General features: G+C 49.9%; 1 protein-coding gene across 27 annotated transcripts in view; it reads left to right on the top strand.

The window, feature by feature from the left end:
- RBFOX1 (RNA binding fox-1 homolog 1) overlaps positions 1–25371 on the top strand; it is a 2003336-nt gene that overhangs the window by 174757 nt on the left and 1803208 nt on the right. For 26 of the 27 annotated variants that reach the window (XR_016022576.1, XR_016022577.1, XM_074323048.2 and 23 more), the window contains exon 2: positions 3045–3083. The exons of the other annotated variant lie outside the window; for it this stretch is intronic. Coding sequence is in view for 24 of the 26 variants with exons in the window: in XM_074323048.2 (XP_074179149.2) it covers positions 3045–3083 (39 nt within the window). In the remaining 2 variants the exon portion in view is untranslated. The remainder of the gene's footprint in view (positions 1–3044; positions 3084–25371) is intronic. 27 annotated transcript variants of the gene reach the window in all.

Raw genomic sequence — 25371 nt, 5'->3', positions numbered from 1 at the left:
CACCCTCGTGGGGAGAGCGAGAGGGCAGTCAGTTCGTGGTGCCTGCAGCTCAGGAGGTCATCAGGCCGAGACGCACACATTCCCGGGTCCTGGAGGAGGTGGGAATTGAGGTCTGGATGGGATAATAGATGGTTCCAAGGGAGGGTGGGTAAGGTGCACACACAGGCAGGTTCCTAGCGGATACCGGCATCCCGGAAAAGGCGTAGGGAAAGGACTCCAGAGGAGGAAGCGCTTTGGCAAAGAAGTCCCAAAGGGGACAGGCAGCTTTCCGAAAGGAGTGGAGAGTCAGGGCAGAGGGCTCCCGGCAAGGTGAGAAGGGAGAAGGGGAGAGGTTGTGCAGTAAAGCTGTCTGGGTGGCCAGGGGTCCCGGGCGTTGAGAGAGGCAAGGACCCCCACACCCTCTTCTTTGGAGCTGGAGCCGTCGGTGCATCCTGTGACCCCCTCCTCACTGTCTGCCCCTCCCCCAGACCAGAAGTGCCCTCGGGGACTTTGTCCATTGGAACTTCTCACTGTGTCTCCAACATTGACCACAGTTCTGGAGGGTGGAGGGAAAGAAGCGAAGAGAACGGAGGCGTTATGGTTGCTGAGGGAGGTGAAAGAGCAAGGAGAGCAGATGTCGGTACACTTCTGGGCCCCGAGGAGGAGCTGGCCTGGAAGGAGGGATGGAAGCTGAGGAAGGGGCGGGATGATGATGGCGGGAGAAGAGGCTGGGGAAGGCACAGGGCTTGGTCTTCAGACCCCAGGAGGAAGGAGTGTGTTCATCCCCGGTCGGCGCGGAGGCCCCAGGCTCTGCCTTGGACACTCCTTTGTGGTGTGTGCCTCCCTTTGGAGCTGGGGCCACAGAACTACCTGATCCAGCCCCGTGTCTGGAAGTGGACATGGGAGGGGAAGACGGGCTCTCTACCCTGTCGGTGCCTTACAATACAGCCAGCCAGGACAAGCTCTCTCTGTTTCAAATTAAATGTATTGGGGTGACGTTGCTTAACAGCATTCTCTAAGTGTCAGGGGTACAAGTCTATAATGCATCGTCTGTATATCGCATTGTGTGCACACCAGCCAAAGTCTAGTCTCCTTCCCTCAGCAGATACTTGACTCCCTTTACTCTCTTCTACTTCCCCTCCCCCCGACCCTCTGGTAACCCCTGAGCTGTTCTCTGTGTCTATGAGTTTGTTCGTTCGTTTTGTTTTGTATCCCACATCTGAGCGAAATCCTACGGCTCTTGTTCTTTCCATCGGACTCATTTTCCTCAGCGTGATACTGTCAAGATCCATCCATGTTGTCGCAAATGACAGTATTTCACCCTTTTATTGCCGAGTAGTATTCCACTGTGTACAGGTACCTTGTCTTCTTTATCCAATCGTCCACCAAAGGACCAGATTGTTTCCATGTCTTGGCTGTTGTGAAAAATGCTTCAGTGAACATAGGGGTCTTATTTGCAAACCAGAGAAATGCCACAGGCGTGCCCGGTGTCACAGCCTTTGCGTGGGGGTGAGAGGGGCGGCATCTCGTCCCTCGGGTGTTTACCCAGCATCTATTTACAGGTTGCCTGCTTCTAAACTGTGGCTTGGGCTCAGTGTCATGCCCCCGACCGTTGCTCTTTATGGAGACAGACTGTACTGGCTGGTCCGAGCCCATGGTCACTGTGAATTTCTTGGTTATGGGCTTGGCCAACAATGACAATAAATGTGCTAATGACAGCTCTTGACACCCAGGCCTTTATTGAGTGCTGGGTGACGACTAAACTACCAGGTGACGTAGGCTGAGGAACCTGACATGCAATGGGGGGTGTTGGGAGGCAAGAGTTGAACGTTACCGTCTCCAGGTGGCCCGTTCTGCTGCGCCTGAGACCTCGGGCAGCCACACAGAGCAGCGTCCAATCTCTGACTTCAAGATCCTGGTTTGGTTCACACCTGACACAGGTCATTGGGCCTGGAGCCCTGGGTGGCCCCAGCCCGTGGTGGGGCAATTTCCTCCATTGGGGAAAGGCCAGGAAAGGTGTTCTTTTGTGTCTCTGCCTTGGAGTCTGAGGTGCTAGGAGCCCACAGGCACATGATGCAGGGGCTCGATGTGAGCTTCTGGCAGGAAAAAAAAAAGGAGGTAGCTTGTGGCCTCTCCTCTCCCTTTGGGTGGGAAGCCATCTCAGCCAGTAGGAAATAGGGTAGAAGCATGAGCCGAGGGCAGGGAGAGAGGAAGGAAGAGCAGGTTTCCTTGGATTGGAGAACAATGTCCTGGGCTCTGGGACAGGCTGGCTCCGAGATCTGCATTTCACAAAGTTCTGTGCGACTCAGCCAGGTCCCTTCCTGTGCTGGGAGCTGGCTCGCTGTTCTGAGAACAAGCGCAGCATGTGTGTGAGTCAGACCCTGTGGGGCTATTGCACTGAGTAGGGTGTGGCTTTTGGTTCTGTGAAAACATGCTTCAAATCTTCCAATGGCTTTCTCACTTGCTTTAGAAAAACACCCAAACTCTGCATGTTGACCTTCAAGGCCAGACATGATCTGGTCCCTTACTGCCTTCCTGATGCCAAACTACCCCCAGTCACTCCGCCCTTCCTGCTGGCCTTTGTCCACTTGTGCCTGCCCCAGGGCCTGTGTCCATGCGGTCCCTGCATTGAAAATACCGACGCCAGATATGTGTGGCTTTTTCTTGTCATTCAGTTCTCAATCCTCCCTGAACCCCAATCTAAGTAGCACCCTTCACTCTCTACCCCATAATCCATCTGTTACCGTCATTGGTCTTATCACTCTCTGGTATTATCTTCATTTATTAGTATTTGTTGGTATTTATTACCTTCCTTATTTACTATCTTCTCCCTCCCCCCCCCATGGCAGGGACTCGCCATCTTGTGTATTGTTAAAAACACAGGGCCTACAACAGTGCCTGGCACATGTTAGGCACCCAGTGAACATTTTCAAAACGAATGAAGCAAATATGTTTTTCCAAGGAATGTAGCTATTTTGTCGAGGAGAAAAACAAAGGAAAAGCAATTGTTTCAATGTGAAACTCAATATTTCTTGTCTTTGTCTTTTTTTTTATTTTTTATGCAGGATCTGCTGTCCCTGACAACCAGCCTAATCGAAGGTCAAGTGAGTACTCATTTTTGTCCTGACAGGATTTTTGTTTAGACTGGTGGAAATGAAGGCGGTAAACAAGTCTCTATGTATTCGATTACTGTGCAAATGCAGCCCAGCCACTTAGGGGGCATGGCTAAGCAGAGGGGTGGTCATCGTTTGTGCTAATAGCTTATAGTTTTTTAAACCTGCTCTCCCAGTTGAAGGGGCTCCTGGGCATAACTGGCATATGCTTGTTACCAGGCACAGCAGCCCAATCCTGTGCCCAAGGCAGACATCTCTAATCAACCCCAGCACAATTCAACCCTTATGCAGAACAGTCGCTACTAATTGATCCAGGAAGGCTGGTGAGGCACATACTTGGCACTTTACTGTATGAACTGTAGACGTGAAGTCAGTTTTGCCAGGGTTTGGGTGGGCAGGTGGGTGCTTAGATGGCTTCTTATTAGGAACGATGACAGTGGTTGAGAGGATGGGAATCACGGTTTTGCATGATGATTTCATCATTCAGCTTTGAAGGTGAATGAAGTAAGCCGACATTTTCCAGCACGATGTCACATTTTTATTAGCTTTGAGGCCACCAGAGCTTGGCCATGTAAGAATATAATTGCACCAAATGGATCTCTACCTGGGGCAATGCATTTTTTTTATTGATTTCAACTCTATATTGTTGCTTAATAAGGAAGTAATGTAATTTCTAATGAAGCCATGTGGCTCTCGGATAGATGAAGTAAGGTTTTATTTCCCTCATGATGCTGTATCCTCTCTTCAATTAAAATCTGGGAAGGAAAATTAATACAAATGTCAGAATATTTTTTGCTAAGGTTAGTGTCAAGACAGAAGCCTTGTATTACACATGTAAATCTCCTGTGATGTGGGATTGCAGAGGCACGTGACTGGCCTTGAGTGGACTAGAGATGGTTTCAGTGGCAAAGGAGGCTTCGCAGGGAGGGTGAGTCTCCGGTCTCTGTCATTTGAGTGGTGATTAGAGCATGCTCTCTGCTCTCACTGCCCCGTCTCCTCCTGAGAGTGTCACTGTCCATCCCCTCCCCCAGGCTTGTGCTGTTGGCTCCCAGTTACAGGCAGAAGAATCTGAGGAACTATGTATTTTTTTCTTTTTAAAATAATTTATTGAGGTGAAATTCCCATAACAAAATGAGCCATTTAAAAGTGACAATGCAGAGGATAAAGGGGGTGGGGGGTGGGAGATGAGGGTAAGGGGGATCAAATATATGGTGATGGAAGGAGAACTGACTCTGGGTGGTGAACACACAATGGGATTTATAGATGATGTAATACAGAATTGTACACCTGAAATCTATGTAATTTTACTAACAATTGTCACCCCAATACATTTTGTAAAAAATGACAATGAAGGGGCATTTGGTACATTCATAACACTGAGCAACCACCACCTCTAAGCATTTTCGTCACCTCAAAAGGTGATGGGATCACTCGCTCCCCATTCCCCCTCCTTCCAGCCCCTGGCAACCGTTGATCTGCTTTCGGTCTCTGTGTATTTTGCCTCTTCTGGACATGTCACATCAGTGGAATCATATGTGGTCTTTTGTGACAGGATTCTTTCATTTAACATCATGTTTACGAGATTTATCCACGTTGTAACACCATCAGCCCTTCATTCTTTTGATGGTGAATAATATTCCCTCGTCAGGCTAGACCACCTTGTATGGCCATCCATTCTTCTGCTGGTGGATAGTTGGGCTGTTTCTACCTTTTGGTGAAGTGAATAGGGCTGCTCTGCCCATGCGTGTGTTTGCGCACCTGTTTTCCGTTCTTTCAGGTGTGGATCTCGGAGCGGAATTTCAGGGTCAGAGAGTAATTCCATGTTTAAGTTTTTGAAGAAGCACCAAACTGTTCCCTTCTTTAGCAAGAGGAAACTGGGTCTCAGCGAGGTCTCTCCTGTGTCTGCTGGGCTCTGAGGCCAGGCATGCTGGTTCTGGGGCCATGCTGCCAACAGTTCTGTCCTGCCTTTTGGGGGTGTCTGCCCTGGTTATCACGTTCTATTCTTTGCACTGTACTGGGGAAAACAAGGGTGGGAAGGAGAGAGGAGGGCAGGCAAGCCCTTCTCATCTCCTGGGACCAAATGTATGGTTCCTGGCCAGCCTCTCCAGGGGGTTTCCTGGTTCTGGATCTGCCCTCTCTTTCCACTGGCACTTTGATCTCTAAACTTTGGAAAGTCTGTGTGGTTGCTGGGTCACTTGATTGAGTGGGTTTGTTCCTAGGTTGGTTGATTCAGTCACTCAGTCTCTTTCTCTCAGGCCCGACAAAGTCAACTTGACAAAATAATAACAATTCACTGGGTATCAGCTGTGAGTCATGTGATAACAGATGCGTTTGCCTAAATCTCCCCAGCACATAGGCTGACTAAGTCGCATCATCCCTGTCTGTCTTTCTACGATGGGGGGGGGGGGGGCGGAAGCTCAGAGAGGAGAGGTGAAGTAACTTGCTCACAGTCACACAGCTTGTAAGCGGCAGGGCTGGGATTTGAACCCAGGTCTGTGCATCTCTGTAGCCTGCATTCTTCCCACTGTGTCTGCAGGCTTCTCTAGATGCCTCCCCCCGACTCCCCCACCCCAGGGAGGCTCCATGAAACGGGACATGGAGTTGTCAGGTCCCCAACATTGCTGGTAGCCCAGGAAGCTGGAAACTGGATGCTTCTCAGGTGAGGGAGAAGAGGGTGATAAAGGTGACGTGGGCAGGCAGGTCCCGCCCTCAGGGAATCCTGGCTCCCCAGGCACCAAGCAGTTAAATGCTCTGCCTGGAAAATGACTTCCGGGAGGCTGCACGTCCCCTGGGGTCCCCTCTCCTGAGCGTGATAAAGCACGCGGGTTTGCTGGGGCATATTTATACCTGCTCTGTGCACAAGTTTCAATGGCAGTAATTCTCTGACCTTTTAAAATGGATAAATCTCCTTGGCAGTAGCATATTTCTCAAGCTAAGCTCAGAGTAGGGGCTGAGGCCGTGGGAGATGTGGCCACACCAAGGAGTGGGTTGATGAACCCCAAGGGGTTCTGTTCTGAAAACCTGCCACGCCCACGGCCCCACTCAGGCCGGTCTGGGTAGGGAAAAAAAAGCGTGTTTTGGCTGGAGTGTGAGGCCTTGCGTCACCTCCTAGATGGATGGAAGCAGGAAGGCTGTTTTTCAGATGGCAACAGATTTATTCCTTTGATCACCTGCCTTCCTCTGCCTCCCCTGTGAGCGCTGATGGATATTCTGTTCTCACGTCTCCTTTATTCCGTTATTCGCCGTCACAGGGAACACGGGGAGAGAATCTTATTATCACGGGCTCTGTACCTCCCTTCCAGCATCACCAGGGAGCCTAAGAACCTCTGCGGTTGGCGGTTCCCTTCCTTTTATCTTTCCTTCTTCCTCGCTCCAGAGCTTCCGACCAAGAGGCGTGGGAGAACCCGGAGAGAGGGTCTGGCAATTCTCAGACACCTACTTTGGGCCAGGTGGACACCCCCCCCACAAGAAAGGTTAGTATTAACCCATTTGCAGGTGTGTAGCCTCAGGCTCAGGGAGGCAAATAGCCTCCCAGGTCAACCAGCTCAGTGGAGGAGGCAGGACAAGAATGAAAATCCAGACCTTGGAGTATTCGCTCTGCCTCAAGAACAGGGCGAGGCAGTGTGGACGTCCCAGCAAGTCTCCTTCCCAAAGCCCAGGTTCTTCACTTAGTTCTCAGACCGCTCGGGACAGAGTCTCACCGCCTTTCAGCAGCTTTTGGGCATTCACAGTGCTCTCCCTGTTTGAGAAGCTGGGACTGGCTTCCCAGCGATCATTTCCCAGCAGAAGGAATGTGCTTTGCTGCTCGGCAAGTCTCAGTTCATAATTACCAATGTAATTAGAGCAGGATTTACCATCTGAGCCTCTGTGGATGCTGCAAGAACGCCTGCACAGGTAGCTCTCATGTAGAAGGGTGTCTGTCCCCTAAGGCACCTCAGGGCCCCAGCAGACCACGTGGGTTTACCTGCTCATAATTCCCAGGCAGGTCCAGAGGCTCCCATGGTTCCAAGAATAATGCCTAGACACCCTGCCACGAGCTGGCTCCCAGACCCCTTTCTGACCTTCTCCACCCCGCTCCCCCGCCCATCCTGTAGGCTCTCAGATCCAATGCCACCTCCTTTTGGGGGCCTGTGATGAATGGCCAGAAGTGTCAGCCTCTCTCTTGTCCCCACAATGCTCTTTTGCATCGAACATTTTATCTTCTCCATGGCACTTAGCACCATCTGCCATAATATTCTTTTCTTGTTCTCAGGTTTATTTGCTTGGCTCTCTCTTACTAAAACACGTCAGAGAACCAGGTCTTGTTCACTTGTCTTCACGTATCTTGTGGAATGAAAACCTGAGACCTCAACTGACACCATATTATGTCTGTTACACTCTCTCACATCCCGTTGTTTATTATCCTGTCACTGTTTTTAATTACTTTATCTGCTTTCCACCCCCACCCCTTTCTTTTTTTGTGCGTGGAGGAGACCTGTAAAATTCCTAATAAGTACCTTATCTTTGTATTTCATTGGCTCCCCAGCATCTTATGTAGCAGCTGGTTTGGAGTAGATTCTCAGTACGTGTTGGATGGATGGATGGATAGATGGATGGATGGATGGATGGATGGATGGATGGATGGATGGCCGGATGGATGGCCGGATGGATGGCCGGATGGATGGGTAGATGGACAAATGGATGGGTGGGTGGGTGGATGGGTGGACGGGTGGATAAATGAGAAAGTCTCATTGATTTCTCCTGAAATACCCTTGGACTCTTGTAAAAGTATGCTCTCTATCTGACGAACCTTATTAATTTTACAATTCAGGAGCCTTGGATCCTTTATTTTTCATCTGAGACGGGTTGGCTAGGGTTTTTCAGAGCTACTAAACATCTGTCAGTTTTCCTGGTACTGGTCAAAATTTATGCTTTATCTATTTTGAGCCTATGTCATTTGATTCACAAAGGCTATGTATTGACCAGCATTGGTCATTGAACCCTTTATGAATAAAAATGACTATCTTGAGTTCGGCTGATACTTTCTGCCTTGGGTTTTCCTGAAATCTACCTTGCTTTCCATCTTTCTTGGGTTCCTGTGGGCCTGCACACATCCTTTCATTGTTACTGTTCTGTTTTTCATTTCCCTTTTTTGTGTGTGCCATTTTTCTCTGGGAAGTAGCCTATGGATGCATCTTGTTTATTCACCGAGTCTGAGAGCTGTAGCTTTCTAACAGAGGAGTTTAGTATATTTGCAATAATAGGTATGTTTGATCACCTGTCGTTTAAAAAATTATTCCTTGTAAAGAACTTTCCGGCTTCATTTGTCTTCTCTCTTCTTGGCTCTGTGGATTGTTTGATTTGCTTTGATCTCACCTGCTGATTTGGAAGGTGGGCATCCTGTTATTAATTCCACACTGCCTTTCAGTGGCTGCCTTTCACTTCTTTGAAAAGGATGCTCTAACCCTTGTTTCTCTGAGAGTCCAAGTCAAGAATGAAATGGCCTCTTTGAACTCCGTCCAGGCAAGATGGCATTTAATTCACCTGCACTTTGCCTTTCTCTGCACCTTCTTCCCTCTTCCCAACCCTTGTCACTGTAATTGGGAGCTTCAGAGCCAGCGTGATGTCCCTAAGTCATAATTTTGACATAGTCACAGTGACAGTAATGCTTGTGGAGGTGTTACTGTGTCACAGGCCCTGTGCTAAGCACCACCCAGAGAATTCCTCGCCTAATCTTTGTGACAACCCAATGACGGACCACCCTTTGCCTCCACTTTTAGATGGTGAACATGAGTCTTGGTGGGGGGGTTTCCTAACGTGCTTGAGCTCACGCATTTGAGCTGGGGGCAGAACCCTCAGTACCTGGGCCTGGCTCTAGCTCCTAACCCGTAACTGTTCTGTTTACTTTCCGAAACGACTGCTTCCAGCTGTGGCTTTTGGAAATGCATTGACACCCAGCAGCTCATTGGGGCTCTTACCTGCTCTGTTTCTACCCACGGTGCTCCCTTCTAGAATTAGATGGAAGCGATTGAGCCCCGACGTCTGGACCTGCACCACTCACATGGCAGGGTGTGGAGGAAGCCCCAGGGGCTCTTGTTAAAATGCAGAACCCTGTTCAGTAAGGCTGGATGGAGTGAGGCCTGCGAGCCTGCATTTCTTGGAAGCTCCAGGGCATTGCTGCTGAGGCTGGTCCAGACCCCGTTCCTTTCCGTTGATTCTGGACTGCTCCAGAGCCGAGTCGCTCTGCTGGCTTAACTGGCCTTGCTTTTCTTGGTGCTGTAGCTCATTACTCTTTAATGCAGCGGTTAAGCCAATGGACCCTGAAGACAACTGCTTCGAGTCAAATCCCAGCCCTGCCTCTCACTTCCTAGGATGACGGTACCCCTCTCACTGGCTGTTGTGGGGTTCAGCAAAGGAAGATAAATGAAGTGTTTAGAATGGCGTCGGGCACATGCCGAGGGAAAGGTACACGCTGGGTGCTATTATTTGCTCCATCGAAGTCCTCTGATTCGTCACTACACAAACCCTTTTCTGCCCCCCTCATGCTGCCCTCCCCAGCTCCTTTCCCAGCCTCTGGGGTTCATGCAGATTCTGCTCTTAACCTCCAGGTACTTCCTGTTTCCTCTACATGAACCCTTTCATCACTTCCTCCATGCAGCCCTCCTGGTTAAGCTTTCTCAGTCTCGTCCTCTCAGTCCTATAAGAATGTCTACCTCCCCATCTGGTTGCAAGAGTTCATACGGAGCTTTTTGTAACTGACGTGTTTGTGTGTATGGATTTGGAAGACACACTTTGGCCAGCTCTTTGGAGTGGGGGCAAGGCCCCTGGAGATGATTTGAGTAAGAACAGAGAGTGCTGCTCTGGGGGACTCTTCTTCCCTAGTGGGTTGGACCAGCTCAGAATCGGAGGGAATTAGGATGACAGGTTTAGAGGTCAGTAGGTGGGGAGAGCAATGGAAGAAGAGGAGGAAAGAGACGTGAGGCAGCTGCCTTGTGGAGGAAAACTTTGGAGACAGTTCAGAGATTTTTCAAGGGAATTGTCAGGAAGTTGTTAGGTGCACCATTTTCCTCTTTCTCCCCGACTCATGAACTGGTCAGTAAAATGTCCATTTCCTGTCAGTGTTTTGTGGTGTTGGCTCTGTTTCAGGGGCTGATGGCAAAGTGCTAGGTATGGTCTCAAGGTGGGCGTGGCAGGGGTCAAGTTGACCCATTAGCAGCTCATCTGCACGGAGGTGGGACTCCGGTGTTAGTATTTTTGAAAACTTCCCAGGTTGATTCCGTTGCGCAGCCAAGGTTGGGGACCCCTGACTTTGAGCCACATGCCCCACATTTCTTGTGTAGTGTGTTCGGTGTTGAGTTCCCAGAGCAGCTTTTAAAAAAAGGTGGTGGCCACGTTTCTGTGGTCAGGTAAGTTTGGGAAACAAGGTGAGTTAGGTTTCTTCACCTCAGGGCTTATCCACACCTTTATATGGAGGCTATGCTTTGACCATACAATCTTTTTGAGGAATATCTGTTAACATTCTATGGATACTTGTTGGCTGCTTTTTATCTGCGGGCCCTAGAGCCAATTTCCGCTGAAAAGTTCCACTGGAGACCTAATTTACATCGGCGGATTTGGTGATGATGATGGCGCTGTGAAGGAAAGAGTAGTTTTGGTTATGGTCACCTTGTGACCAAGCCAAGACTCAAAGGACCAGGAGAGAGACGCTCAGCCCCCCACCTCAGCACCCCCCCCGCCCCGCCCCCTGCCTCCCCAGCTGGGGCCAGGCTGTCTTTCCTTCCAGGTGGCCCAGACTGTCATTTCCAATTTGGGAAACAGCCTTACTTTGCATAAGTGATTGAAGTAATTACACTGGTTGTTTCTCTTAATCTACAAGATGCTGAGTAGGGATGGGACAGCTAATGGTGTTAGTTCTGATTTGTTCTAGATTGTTTTTGATGGACCGTCATTGCCTTATCACTCACCCTAATTGCACGCTCCATATGGGGGGGGGGCCTGGGTGCGTGTGACACCACACTCTCCGCTCCTCTGATGGGCTTGTATGTCACATGGACTCCTGACACCTACTTCTCTTAGTAGGTGGATGCTTCACAGCTTTCTGGGTGCCGAAAAGGTTCCCTGGAGATGCAGTTGCTGGACCATGTGTCCTGTCACTGAAGGATATTTCTGGCTCAGGCACTATTGTCCTTCCCCAGCCTTTAGCGAGACGTGTTTCGTCAGTTCAGGCAGAATGGATGTGATAGAAAGCCCAACCCAACCCAAAATGGGGTTCTCCTTGCACCTCATGGAGGCCAGCCTGGCTGACCCACTCTGAGGCGACCATTTCTTTTTTGTTCGAGCAGCTCAGTAGGGAAGGAGTAAGGAATCCAAAGTCCATAGAGCAGAAATTCTGCCGCCAACACCTCTCTTAGAGGAGCAGGTGATGAAAGAGGCAGCCAAACATGCCTGATTCTCCAGCCAAATGTTACCTCCTCCCTGGGGGCTCAGCTGGGCGGAGTAAATCCCAGATCTGTGGCATTTTCATCCCAAGGGGTTAGACTAGCAAAGGGAGTTTGAGTTCTCACAGTGGGACCGTCTTCATGCCGTCCGCTCCGAGCAGACAGACGGAGGGAAGGCTGAGTATTTACGGCTGGTGTGAGTTCCCGGTACGTCTTCCAGTAATGGGTAATAAATGTGCAGTTATTTAATTTGGAGTCAGGGCAGCAGCGCTATCGATTACCTGGAACGTCTGAAGCTCCGGATGGTGAAAGCCCCTTGTGCGAAGCAGTGTGTCTGCAGCAAATCGTTGAGCGTTTAAAGTTAAACAGACACACATAAAACATGCATGAGGTGATTCTCATTGGCCTTGTGAGTGCCGATTTAGAAGTGTTAGTCAGCTCTGAGATGCCAGCCCCAGATTCAGACATGCAGGAGGATGGATAGCATCTGCTTATCTCTTCAGATCTGCTTTCTGCTCTTCTCTCCCCGTGCACTGTGCCCAGGAGGCTTCCCTGTGTATAGCACCGCAGCACGCTCCCTCGCACACTGGCTCTGGTTGGGCTTGGGCACTAGGGAGCCACAGCCGTTTATAGGGGGAGGGAGGAGCAGGCAGGGCATTTACAGACCCTGTTCTATCCTGCGGGCTGCTGCATTCCCAAACTAAGATCTCAGGCAACCCTGTGAGTCTATATTCAGGCTCAGAGATGGTGTCTGAGTCGGGAATGCCGCTGTTACTAGTCCCAGAGCACTGCATTATCTCTTGTGGTTACCCTGCCACCTGCCCACACCTTTCAAAACAGTCCCTTTATTAAATGCCTCTCAAATTAGCTGAATTTGAGTGTGCCATCTGTTCCCTCCCGGGACCCTGGCTCATACAAGGGGTAAGACGTGGCTTATTCCACTACATAAAAATGGAGTCACAGTTTAAATGCCACCTTTTCAGAGCAACCTCCCTGACCCCTGTTCTCGATTACAGCATCTGTTTGGCTTCCTTTGTGGCACTTGTCAAATCTTGGTGCTGTCATTTGGCTGGTTTGTTGGTGTGTTTGTGGCTCATCTCCTCCCCGAGTACAAGCACAGAGAAGTTAGGGGACTTGCCCAAGGCCACACAGCTAGGAGAAGCAATGTGAGCCCAGGTCTTTGTTATTCCAAAGGACCCCTCCCGGAGCCACACCTGCACCCGAGCTGCAGGTGGGGTACTAACTATTTCCCTAGAATCTCTCCATTCTTGTTACTGCCTGTATTCAAAGCTCAGGTTTCTTCAAATGCTCCCCGAGACCAAACTTGCTGCCTCTTTCCTCCCAGGTGTTTTACCTGGATGTAGAGATGGAAATGGGTCCTTCCCTTCCTTTGTTACCCTCTCCCCATCCTCCAGCCCAGCCCAGAGGGTCAGGAGCTTCACCCCTGTCCACAGGCCTGTCTTTCTCCAGTTGGGAGGTGATTTCTACCCCCAGGCCTGCCAGGTGCTGGGGCCACTCAGGTGACAGGCTCCTCCCAGGAGACGGGAGCTGTCTCACATTCAGAGTGACTTGTGGTCTGAATTTCCTTCCAAAGGGAGGCCCACAAAAGAAATCCCCCTGTTCTCTGTAGAATCCAGTGACATTTGTTGAAGTGTTTGACCACAGGTGGAAGCTGATGGGGGTTTTTCTCCTCATCTCCCTCAAAGGTCCCAAAGAGAGGGAGATAAAAGCACATGCACCCAGAAACACCTCACCCATCTACACATCATGTGTAGATAAAAAGCAACTCCTATAGTTCTGTTTCTCTAAAACACAGACATACTATAAAGAAGAAAACCAAAAAAAATGTCGCATGATGTCATCACCTAGCTCACCCCTGCGGATATTAAAAATGCACTCGTTTAGACAATTCAGGTGGGACAGAAAGGCACAACATGTCCCCTCCCCTTGACCCCTCCAGCCCAGCCAATCCTATTTCCCAAAGGCTTCCTGAATTCCTTCTCGAAGAAGGGCCTACGGTTCTGCGTGAATGTACTCATGCTCCCAACATGGTCACACATAACACACTCTTTTGTGACTTGGTGCACTTTGTCTTGTATCTCGGAGTTCTGTCCTCAGCACAAATAGTTCTTTTCTTCACAATGACGATATAACACGCCGTCGTATGGGTGTGCCATGATTTCTGGGACCTTGACAGGTTGCTTCCACTATTTTGCTCTTAGAAACAGGATTTCAGTGAACATCACCGTGCCTATATCTTGTCCCGTTTTGCAAGGACATGCGTGTAGAATACATTCCTGAAGGTGGCACAGCTCCGTCAAGGGTCTACACATTGCAAATTTCAGGAGATAGTCATAAATTACCCTTCACGATGGTTGTAGCCACGTATACGATCCCTGAACACCAGTGCCTGGGACACTCAAGTGTATTAATTCTAAAGATATTCAGACGCCCAGTGTTGGAAATGGAGAAGTGAGTTTGCTCTTTTTGTGTATATTCACATTGGTCCACACGCGTCTGTGGTGTCACTTTTCACGTGGAGTTGATTTTTCTTTTCACCTCTGGCTCCCTCATGAAACTGGTGTTGTCAAAGGCAGATTCAGGGTCTTCAATTCAGCATTTTTTTTTTGTTTTTGAATGCTTTCGAAGAGCTTATTTGAGCCAAACCGACGACATGTGCCGGGGAACAGGATCTCAGATGCTCCCAAATTCAGCACCTTACCCAACCCAGAAGCCAGCTTGCAGCCGATGTTTATACATGCTGGCGTGACTTTCTCAGCTGTTCCGTTCCATGTAACAAACTGCCATGGAAATGCATTCCCACTGTGTGTCTGTCTTCTTGGCCGTGGCCATTTGCTGGGCCCTGGAAAAGGCAGATACCTGTGTAACTCACTCAGGCTAAAATTTCTCTTGCTCAGACGGCCGTAACAAATTAACCACAGACTAGGTGGCTTAAATAACAGATACGCATTTCCTCACAATTCTGGAGGCTGGAAGCGGGAAATCAAACTGTGGCAGGGTTAGTGCCTTCTGAGGCCTCGCTCCTGGGCCTGTAAACGGCCGTCTCCTCTGTGTGGCCTCACATGGTCTTCGCTGTGTTTTCTGTGTCCTAATCTCCTCTTCGTATGAGGACACCAGTCATATTGGATCAGGGCCTACTGTAATGACCTCATTTTACCGTAATTACCTCTTTAAAGACCCTGTTGCCAAATACAGTCACATTCCAAGGTACTAGGGACTAAGGCTTCAGCATCTGATTTTTGGAGGGGCCCAACTCTGCCCTTAGCAGCCATCCTGAAATTTATTCCTGACTGTAATGGTGACAGGGACCCCTGGCATCCCAGTAAGGATGCTATATTAGCAACTTCTGCTGTGATAAGCCACATGGTAAGTCCATGGCACGTCACCTTTCACCATCACGGTGTCTTTTCCAGTCTTTTTCAAAGACCCAGGATGTACAAGACTTTCGGTCCAGGGAGCCTCCAAGTGTCCGGGGCGGGGAGCTTGGGCCTTATTGTTCCTCATTCCGGGGACACGATGACTTTCTTGTACCCAGCACTCCTGCCTCCTGAAGAGTCTTACACTCCATTCTGCACTTGGAAGCAAAGCGTTTGCCTCCCAGACCGAGAAGAAGATGGGCAGATGTGCGTTCGGCGATTTCTCCTGCCTCTTGGAGCCCAGCCAGGGCTGGCTGGTGAGGTGCGACTTTTCATGGGTGAAGCCCGTGGAGGACGAGAGCCGGGGCTGCTGCCAACGTCGCTGTGCGAGCCAGGAAGGGAGATAAAGTCGGCACTTGATTCCAATCTAATTATCCATGCTAATGCTGATGGATTGTGGGCCGTGTTTAGAGGGCGGCATGTACCCAGATTCGGAGCCCTCACCCAGGTCCATTGAGAAAGAATGTCGCGATCAATTAAAGGTGTCTGCCCAGGGTACAGGGCAGAGTATGGGGGCATTGGTGCCGCTTCTGCTGGTAAATGTCCCTTCCTTGTGCACAAAGCCGGCCATCCTAGCACGCACGACCCTTTGAGAACCTCTGGGTGAACCGCTTCTCTTAGGTGCAAGGAGAGTATCTTTGGGCTTAGTTTGCTCCCTGGACAAGGGATATTCTCCATGCCCTGAAGGGCTAAGAAAAAGGTGAGAATCATTGTTTTTTGGAGACTGAAAGCAGATGTGGGTCAGAAGACCCTTTTCCAATCCCTCGCTTTTGAATTTTCCCTGAGAAGTGACCCACCGTCTAGCAGTCACTGAAACTGGTCACACACGTCAGTGTCTAGTTCTGAATCCAGAATGAGCCTTTGCGTCTGTGGCCCCGCGTAGAGGAGTCCTTAAAACATTTTACAAAGCATGACGTGGGGGTTGGGGGCATGAGGCTGGTGCAAATATTCTCATCGTCAGAGGGCCCTGGACTTGGGGTTCTCCAATGGGCTATTGTGACCTTCTGGGGTCATTCTAGAAGTGCCAAGAGTAGGGGTGGCAAAGGCGATGCATGTACCACCAGATGCTCTTGGCAGACACCAGTAGTCCATCGAGACACATGTGGCCTCTAAAGGCCTGTGATCACCATTCTTTCTCAGGTCTGGTTCCACATGTCCCCTAGAGGAAGCCTTGCTAATCCCAAAAGGCACGTCCCCTCCCATCCCCCACATATATCACACAGCAGATTTGCTTTAGGATTCCTAAGGCGCCTTCAGATCTAATTCCCTCCAGTTTCCACGCCCTTCAGATCTCATCTTGTAGACTGACAGCTTGCTGTCTGTATGGCCGTCCTGGCTGTCAGGCTCCCTGTTTTGACGTGTGAAATATGTGAGCCTCACCACGTCTGGCTATGCCCACTTGGCTTTCATCGTGCTCCAGACAGGATCCGAGCTGAAATGTGTCATCTGATCTGCTGATAAAGCAAAGACCCGTTGAGCGAATACAGATCTGAATGCGCATGTCAGTTATCTAGTGCCGTGTAACAAACGGCCCCCACACTGTGCAACTTAAAACAGCAAACATTTATTATCCCATTACTTCTGCTTTATTCCTTTCATTAGAACAAATCAATAAGTTCAGCCTCCATTTCAGTGGAGGAGATTAGACAAGGGTATGAATACCATGAGGGGGGACCATCTTGGAGGTCACATACCACAATCCCAGTACATGATGTGCTTAGTAATAACAGCGATATTACAAACATTACACACGTATCAAATGCCAATGACTTGTATGGATTTTAAAATTTATTCCTCACTATTCCTCAGAGGGAGAGGTACCATTGTCCCCATTTCACAGATGAAGAAACTGACACTTACAGAGGTTAAATAACTTGCCCAGGCCGTCCGACTTGGAAGGCCAGGTGTTTGAACCATGAGGCCCCATTCATTACCCTTGAACTCCTTTAAGGGGTTTCCTTAAACACTGTCAAGAACTTTAGAAGTGCCTATGAATGTGAATCCTGTGTGGGAACATGAGAATGCACTTGGGCTGGGGACCAGGATAGAATTTGTGTTCTGGTTCCTTCTCTGTCACTTAACACTGTAAATTGAGGGATATTGTTATTCTCTTGGACTTCATTTTCTCCATCTGCAAAACAGAGATGATGCTGGTTGTCATGTTATAGGATTACGGTGAGGCTGGAAAGAGGCAGCACAGGCAAAGAACTCCGAGCTCCTAGTAGGAACTCAGTAGGAGCCAGTCTCCCTTTCCCTGCTTCCCAATCATGTATTCTCATTTTGACAATTCTTTTCTCTCCCCAGAAGTCCCTCCTCTAAGAATTGCTTTATTCTAGTCGTGTTCTTAAGTAATAACACTTAAAATCCTATAAAAATGTTCTGCAACGCAGGCTTCTCCCTATGCCGTCCCAGGGATAAGACCTGACTGCGGGCTGTCAAAGTGTTTGAGGCTAACTTTTGGGTTCCCTCCAGGGTCGTTGTACTTCCTGAAATGACCCGTGATGGAGAGAACATTCGGAGAGAGGGACGCGCGGGCTCCGTGGAGTTTCTCGTTCTCCATCTGACTTCTGGCTTGGATGTGTTACCTTTTGAGCAACCAGGGAGGAGCCAGGAATCCGAATGTCTTCCTGGCAGACATCACTGTTCTACTCCCTCACTGTTTGGAGAGAACAGTTTTACGTGTGGACTCCCTGGCATGGGCAGATGGGGAAACTGGAGGAAAGAAGGTTTGGGCAGATGGCAGCAGGTGCCTAGAGTACCCAAATGCCAATTATCTGTCAGGTCTTCTTGATTTGGAGGAAACAGTACTCTGCTCAGAGAAGTGCCTGGTGTGTCTTGGTGTCCCCTGGTCAGCCTGAGCAGTGAGCGTCAGTCTCACTTGCTCGCAAGTCCATTCTGCTGTTAAGTGAATCAATCCCAGGAGATAGAGAAGACATTGGCCAAGACTCAATGCCCTCGTGTCTGTGCGCGTGCAGCAATAGTGGTCAGACTTGGGTATTTGTTTTCTTTTGAATTTGAACTTGAACTTTCCTAGAATGGCTTCCCGGGAGTTTACAATAAAAATCTAAGACTCTTTTGCTTGGCTTGAAACAGACCCAGCAACGTCAGAACCCCCTTTATCTCGTCAGCATCATCTCATGCCTCATTCTCTTTCTCCGCAAACACTCTGGCCTCCGGGGAGATTCAGTTCCCGTCAAAATGCCACCAGTCCTTTGTATACACTTGTTCTTCTCAGAATGCTTTCCCCCAACTTCTCTCTGTCCCTTCCCTGTGAGAACTCATTGTTCAGGGCTCAGTTTGTGCGTCACTTCCTTCAGGAAGCCTTCCTGGAGTTCCCCAATAAGGTCAGGCTCCACACTACATGCTATGAAAGCTCCTTGTGTTTTTTCCTTGGAACCCACTGTAGCTGTAACTGCAGCTCGAATTATCTGTCTAGTGTCCAACTGTCCCATTGGACCAAAGGCTCCCTGAGGGTGAGGATAAGGCCCATTTTGTTCCCTACTGAATTCCTAGCACAGGACCTGCAAAAGAGAAGGTGCTCACTTGTAATTTTTTTTTTTTAACGAATGAGGGAACGATGTGGAAAAACAGGAGAGTGGAGGGACCAAAGACGGTGTGAGAGTTGGATCTTGCAGGACGCGGAAGCATGGCTTGGCTCTGGGCCTCTCTGGCTTGTTGGGTGGAACCGAAGGGTGAGACTTTTTCTCTCTCCTGGAAACTCAGGTCTAGAGGGACTGGGCTTGGTCCTTGTCCTGGGAGGTCCAGAGGTTGTATTCTGGGAAAATAGAGGCCCTAGAGCCGCCCTTACTGTCGCTGGGATTCTCTTCTGTGCTAGAGACGGTGGCACGTGGGGTCTATGGAGCAAGATAGAGATGACAGTTATTCTTACAAGATATTGGGGCTCATGTCTACGTTGCAGACAAGGGAAGCTTTATCAGACCTCTCCTTGCCCTTGACACGCATTGTCTCCTAGAAATGAGGATGATGGTGATAATGATGGGTGATGATGGTGATGATAATGGAGGGCGATGGTGGTGACGGTGGTGATGATAGAAGGTAATGGAGGATGATGGTGGTGATGGAGGGTGATGGTGGTGATGGTGATCGTGACGATAGAGGGTGACGGTGATGGTGATGATAAGAATGGGGGATAGTGGTGATGAAAAAGGAGATGGCAACGGGTGATGTTGGAAATGATGGTGCTGATGGTGGTAGTGATGATATAATAGGTAAAACTTGAGTGCTGATTTACCTGTCAGTACTCCGCCAAGCACTTCAAACACATTAGCTCATGTAGTCCTTGCAGAGACAGTCTGCGGTAGTTTCTATTTCTGGCGTTATTTGTATTTTCATAACTGAGGACACGAGAGTACAGAAGGGTCACGTAACCTGCCTGAAGTCACATTATTAGTAAGCGGTAAAGCCAGGCCTGATCACCAGCTCTGGCTGACACCAACGCTCCGTGGGCAGGACAGGGAGAAGTGGGGGCATTGCCGCATTCCTGGGGTCCCAGGTCACTGAAAGCCTCATCAGTTTTCTTCCCTCACCTGGTCTATCCTCTCCCTTGGTTGTACTCAACCCTGCGCTTAGGGTGAGGCGTCAGGGACCGGAGCTTGAGCTGAGAGTTGTCAGCTTTCTCGGGAGGAGGATGCAGGGAAGGACCTGGGCGTAAACATCCTTAATGTCCAGGGCCTCTCCTCGAGGGCTGGTTTAACACACAGTTCTGACACTAGGCAGACTTGGGTTCAAATCCAACTTTTAGCCCTAACTGACTGTGTGACCTTGGGCAAGGTGATGTCCTTGTCTTTCCCTGTCTAGGACTCAGTTTCCTTGTCTGTAAAATGGGCGCAGTGGTGCCCACCCATACGTCTTCCATGCCGTGTAGTAAGTCCTCACCTATGGGCTGATATTATTTGTGTTGCTATCACTATTATCTCAGGAGCTCAGAGCCACCAGGGGAAGGGGCACCAACATCCCCCTGAGCACTGGTATGTGCCAGGTCCCTGACATAATGGCCACCCGAGGCTCTCATACTGATCCTAGGAGCTGGGCGATTTCCCTGGGAGAGAGACGGCTCAGATAGTTCAAGTCGCTTTCTTGGGGTCATGCAGCTGATTCAGTGCCAGAGCTGGGATGTGGGACTCAGCCTCAGCTCCCGAGCCGCCTTCTTCCCTCCACCAGACCTGAGTACTCCAGGTAGCTGCCAACCTTCTTGGCACCGTAAGTGCTGAATCCTAGGACATCTCACAGCTCAGAGCATCTGGAAGGAGGTCAGCCCCAGGCCTGGCCTGTTGTTTCCAACTGCTGTCGATCGTGCTGCTGCCAGCAGGCCGACCTCGGCCACCATCAGCTCAGAAGTCTGTGAGGGGCAGCCACTGGCCTGGCGTGAACTTGTCGGCAGCTTCGAGCTGGATCTAAGGGGGTGGATGCCTGCTGCCTTCTGTGACCTCTTAGTACTGCGAGGAGGAGGGTGGGGAAGCTATTGTCTAGTTCAGGTTGGTAGGAATAACAAGTACTGATGACGTTTGGAGCCAGACACCACAACCCCATGAGGTGGGAGGTATCACCTACTCCTTTCACAGAACAGGAGGGTCAGGGATTTGTTCAAGGTCACCCAGCTGGTAGTGTCAGTGTCTGGACTCCAACCCAGGTCGCCCTGACTCTTAGCCAAGATGCTCCTCTCTGTGTGTGCAGGGCCTCAGGGAGGCAAAGAGGAAAAGGGCCCTGGGAACACAGCATTGCTATCCTGAGCTGTCTCTCACGGAGAATTGCTTTGGGACGCTTTTGAGAACAGAATCTTCAGCCTGCGATGGTGCTGAGCTGAGGGCTGGGGACGGTGAGTGTGGCCGGGCCCTGCCCTGGCTCCTCCGGGTCCTCCCGCGTGTGAGCTCAGAGCGTCTGCTGCTCTTCAGGCAGCCCTGAAACTTCAAGGAGGCCTTGCTAGCCAGATTCCACCCCAGAGCGGGAGCTGGGAGCGCGGGGTTCATGAGGCTGCTGCGCCCCCTGCAGGCCGTGGGCACGTGATGCATCTACCTCTGCACTGCGAGCTTTTTTTATTTTTAAGAAGCAATTTTAAAATTGAAGTATAATATACACATAGAAAAGCAACTGATCTCGAGAGTATAGCTTGACAAGTTATCACAGAATGAATATATCTGGGACCTCGGCACCCCAGAGCCACCATCCCCTCAGCACTCCCCCTCCCCCGACTAGTTGACTGTCTAACTGTAGGTTCCTTTTGCTTGTTTTGAACTTCATATAAATGCGATCGCACTGTATGCATTCTTTTGTATCTAACTTCTTTTGCCCCAAAGCAATACATACATGCGTTCAGCAGACGATATGTACTAGAATGTTCATAGCAACACTATTCAGAATAGCTCCAAATAATTGACAGTGTTTTTTGTTAATTTTTTTTGGTTAATTTTTTTGGGAGAATGTTGGGGAACAGTGTGTTTCTCCAGGGCCCATCAGCTCCAAGTCGTTGTCCTTCAATCTAGTTGTAGAGAGCACAGCCCAGCTCCAAGTCCAGTGGCTGTTTTCAATCTTTAGTTGCAGGGGGCGCAGCCCACCATCCCATGGATGGGAATCGAACCGGCAACCTTGTTGTTGAGAGCTTGTGCTCTAACCCACTGAGCCATCCGTGCCGGACAGTGTTTTTACACACTGGAATTCTACAGCAGTGAAAACACATTAACAACTGCTCTGCATGACAACGGGAATGAATCCTCACTGACTTACATTCACATGCCTTTCAGATGTGCCCAGGAGCTCTCTGGGCAGCCACTGAAGCCCGGCCAAAGCCAGTACGGGAACCCAGCCCCTGAGAACACGTCTTTGTGCTATAAACATCCTGTAGCCCAGGTGTTCTCAAGCCTAACTGCCTATTAGAGTCATCCACGGGGCTTTAAGTAACAAAATAACACAAAGGAAAACAAATGAACAACAATGTCCACCAACACTGGTATTTTTTTTCAAGTTTCCCTGGTGACTCTCCTGTGTGGTTTACACACATTCAAGTTGAGAACTGCAATGTGTGGTCCTGGGCCAGCGGCAGAGGCATCACTGGGTCCTGGTTAGAATTGCAACCCCCCAGTCCCCATCCCGGAACTCCTGACTCGGAAACTCAGCGTGTGGGGCCTGGGTTGTTTCAGTGGGACCTCCATGGGGCTCTGCTGCACACGTAGGGGAGAGAACCCCAGTAGGACTGCTCCTGTCTGCAAATGCTGAGGGTTTCAGTAAGGATTTGTTGGATGAGGGGAAACGCAGAGGTCACAGGGATTCGAGTTTTCCAATTCCAAGGAAAGCTTCTCATGCCAGTTTATTTAATGTCTCTTCACTTAGGACTTCCTGTGTGCCAGGCCCCGTGCTATGTACTCAGGGCTCGGTGTGACCTCACGGAGTTTGCAGTCTAATGAGGGAAGACAGACTGTCCCAGTAAGACAGAGTTTCAATAAGAGCAAAGTACAGGGTGCTACGAGGGCTTGGCAGGAGTGAGAAGCACCAGGCAGCTCTTCTCTGAAGGATGTGATCTTAGCTAAGACAAGGAGATGGAGAGGATTTAATTGAGTAAAAGTGGAACAGAGAACTTTTTAAGCATAGGAAGCACAGCATGTGCAAAGGTCCTGTGGCCGCAGAGACAGTCCTGTGCTTTTTTTGGACTAATGGGTGAGCCATTTGGGTGAAATGACATTTACCTTCTTCCACTAAAACCATCTGCCATCAAAGCGGGGTAGGGACTTGCCTGTTTTCTTCTGATTTTCAAGCAGTGACCTTTATGGGAGAAGAAAGCAGACCTTGATTTTTCTCCACCTTCACTGTAGGATCCTATTTACTTCTTTTGACCCTGGAGCCTAGATCGGGGATTCATAGACTATGGCCCATGGGCCAAATCTGATCGACTGCCTGCTGTTGTAAATACAGTTTTACTGAAATACAGCCAGGCTTATTTGTTTATGTATTTGTGGCTGCTTTCATGGTAAAATAGCAGCGGTGAAAGGTGTGGCAGAGACTGTAGAGCTCGTTACAGAAAAAGTGTGCTGCCTCCTAGTCTAGGTGAAAGTCTGATCCCCAAGACCTTGCTTTCACTGTTTCCTGATCGTCTTCCTCAAGACAGACCCTCTCCCCTCTCCGTGTGTTTTCTCCTGTAGTAAGAACTATCTGCAATCTAAGGGGCGATGACTTAGAAGTGGAAAGAATTGACTTCCACCTTGAAACACACAAAACCCCGGCCTCCATCAGCCTAGCAAAACTGCAAAGCCCAGGTTGGGCAAATGTAATAAGAGCCCAGTGTGATGACAGTAGGGACCTGGGGAGATTGATGGAGCAGCCCGCTGGCTCCCCACTGAGGCCGAGCTGGGTGTCGATGCAGCAATATGTTTGCTTGCTCTGCTCATTAGAGTTTAATGTTTGAAAACTTCTACATCGCCTCCCATCAGAGCGCTTCTCGAGTGCGTGAGGCAACTCCACTAGGGACTGATTAAATCTTTGCTTTTTGCACCAGGGTTTGAGGGAAGGTGTTTCTGCAACGGTAGTCAAAACATGAAATTAATCACCCTGTCTCATTTGTGGCTGTTCTGCAAGAGATAGTGGGAGAGGAAAGGAAAAAAAAAAAAAAAAAGGGAAAGAAAATAGAGGGATTTCCGAAGGGCGGAGGTAAACAGCCTTCTCGTGGGGCTCTGTGAAGACTTGTGAGTGAGGTGATTTGCTTCCCGATTCAGGAGCTGGGGCCCCCAGGCAATGACAGTGTGTCCTTGTTCCCTTTGACCGTGGTCTGTGCCTTGGTGTCCTAACGTGAAGGCTGAGTCCTTATCAGAGCTCTGAGAGGAAGCCGAGTCTGAACTCAGTATACTTTCTTCCCCAACAGTTCTCCGCTGTCTCATGGGGGGGGGCCTGTCCTCATGGAGCGCCTTGTCCCCAAATGCACACATTGGGAATCACTAGACTCTGCGGGATATTGCGACCTTGTGCAGACACTTGACTTGTGCATTGAAGGAGACCTTCCTGTGTCAGGGAAAGCCGAGGGAACTGAGCGCTGCATGGACCCCTGCAATGGTGAATTACTCCAGGGGTGTTCATGGGTCTTGGGTAGGTGCCCAGGACCTGATCTGAGAGTCCCTGCTTCGGAGGGCCTGGGAGGGCTGATCGCAAGTGCTGTGGTCAGCGGGATGAGGGGGTCGGGGACAGCAGGTCTTCCCATAGGTGTCCCTCCCACTCTCGAAGGCCTCTTGGAGGAAGTGTGTTTCTGGGGCCTGTGGGCCAACGGCAGAAGAGCCACACCCACTTGGCAGCCGTGCGTATGTTACACTGGCATTACAGGGGTACTGGATAGGAGAAGCGGGGGGGACAGGGATGGACATGAAAGCTAACCTCGCCGGTGGTCCCTCTGGAGTCTGACACTATCTTAGTTCGTTCAGCCTCTTTTAACAAAAATATCACAGCCTAGTTGGCTTAGAAACAACAGGAATTTATTTCTCACAGTTCTGGAGGCTGGAAGTCTTAAGATCAAGGCTCTGGCAGATTCGATGTCTAGTGAGGGCCACTTCTTGGTTCATAGATGGCTGTCTTCTTGCTGTGTCCTCACATGGAGGAAGGGGTGAGCGAGCTCTCTGGGGTCTCTGTTATGAGGACACTAATCCCATTCATGGGGGCTCTGCTCTCATGACCTAATCACCTCCCAAAGGCTCCGCCTCCTAATACCGTCACCTTGGGGATTAGGATTCTAACATATGCATTTTGTGGGGACATAACCATCCCGTTCATTGCAGAGACCCAATCGCTTTTGCTCGCTGGGCAACCAGTTGAGGAACGACAGAGATGAAGATGGTGGCTCAAGGTGATTGAAAGCTCCGATAGCAAACATGAACGTCAGTGGACCCCTCTGCACCCCTCGTTCATTATGCTCCAAACATACTGATCGTCCCCTAGCTCCTCTTAGGTGCCTTTGCTTATCTAACTCTCTTCCCCCCCTTCCCATGTCTGGCTCCTTCTCACCATTCGCTCTGGTCTTAAATGTCCTGCGTCTTCGCGAGGCCGCCCCATCTGCAGTGGCCTCTCCGGTCACACTGCGTGTCAGCACCCTGTTGATCTCCATCCTCTTACGTATCACAGGCTGTCATCATCTCATTGACTCCTTTGTTCGCACGTGGCCGTCAGGAAGAGCCGGGTCTGTCTGCTCACCGCTGCTGACCACAGGGCTGGCACAGAGCACGCACCCCGTAAATGAGTGAGAGGGAACAGGGAAGCTGTGGGGAGGGGATGGTTCCTGCTTTGAACTCCCTGCATTGCCAGAGAGTTTGACGGTTGTCACATCTTTCTTTGCACTTGGCCGCTCCCCCCTCCCGTGCTGTGATTCATTTTTAGTTTGAGATCATTTTCTATTAAAAAGTGCATAAACCACAACCAAAGCACTAATACATTTCTGTC

Source organism: Rhinolophus sinicus, chromosome 10 (assembly GCF_057876585.1).
Source record: "Rhinolophus sinicus isolate RSI-liver-muscle chromosome 10, RSI-T2T, whole genome shotgun sequence".
Taxonomy (NCBI): Eukaryota; Metazoa; Chordata; class Mammalia; order Chiroptera; family Rhinolophidae; genus Rhinolophus; species Rhinolophus sinicus.
This window is presented reverse-complemented; position numbering and strand designations above follow the sequence as displayed.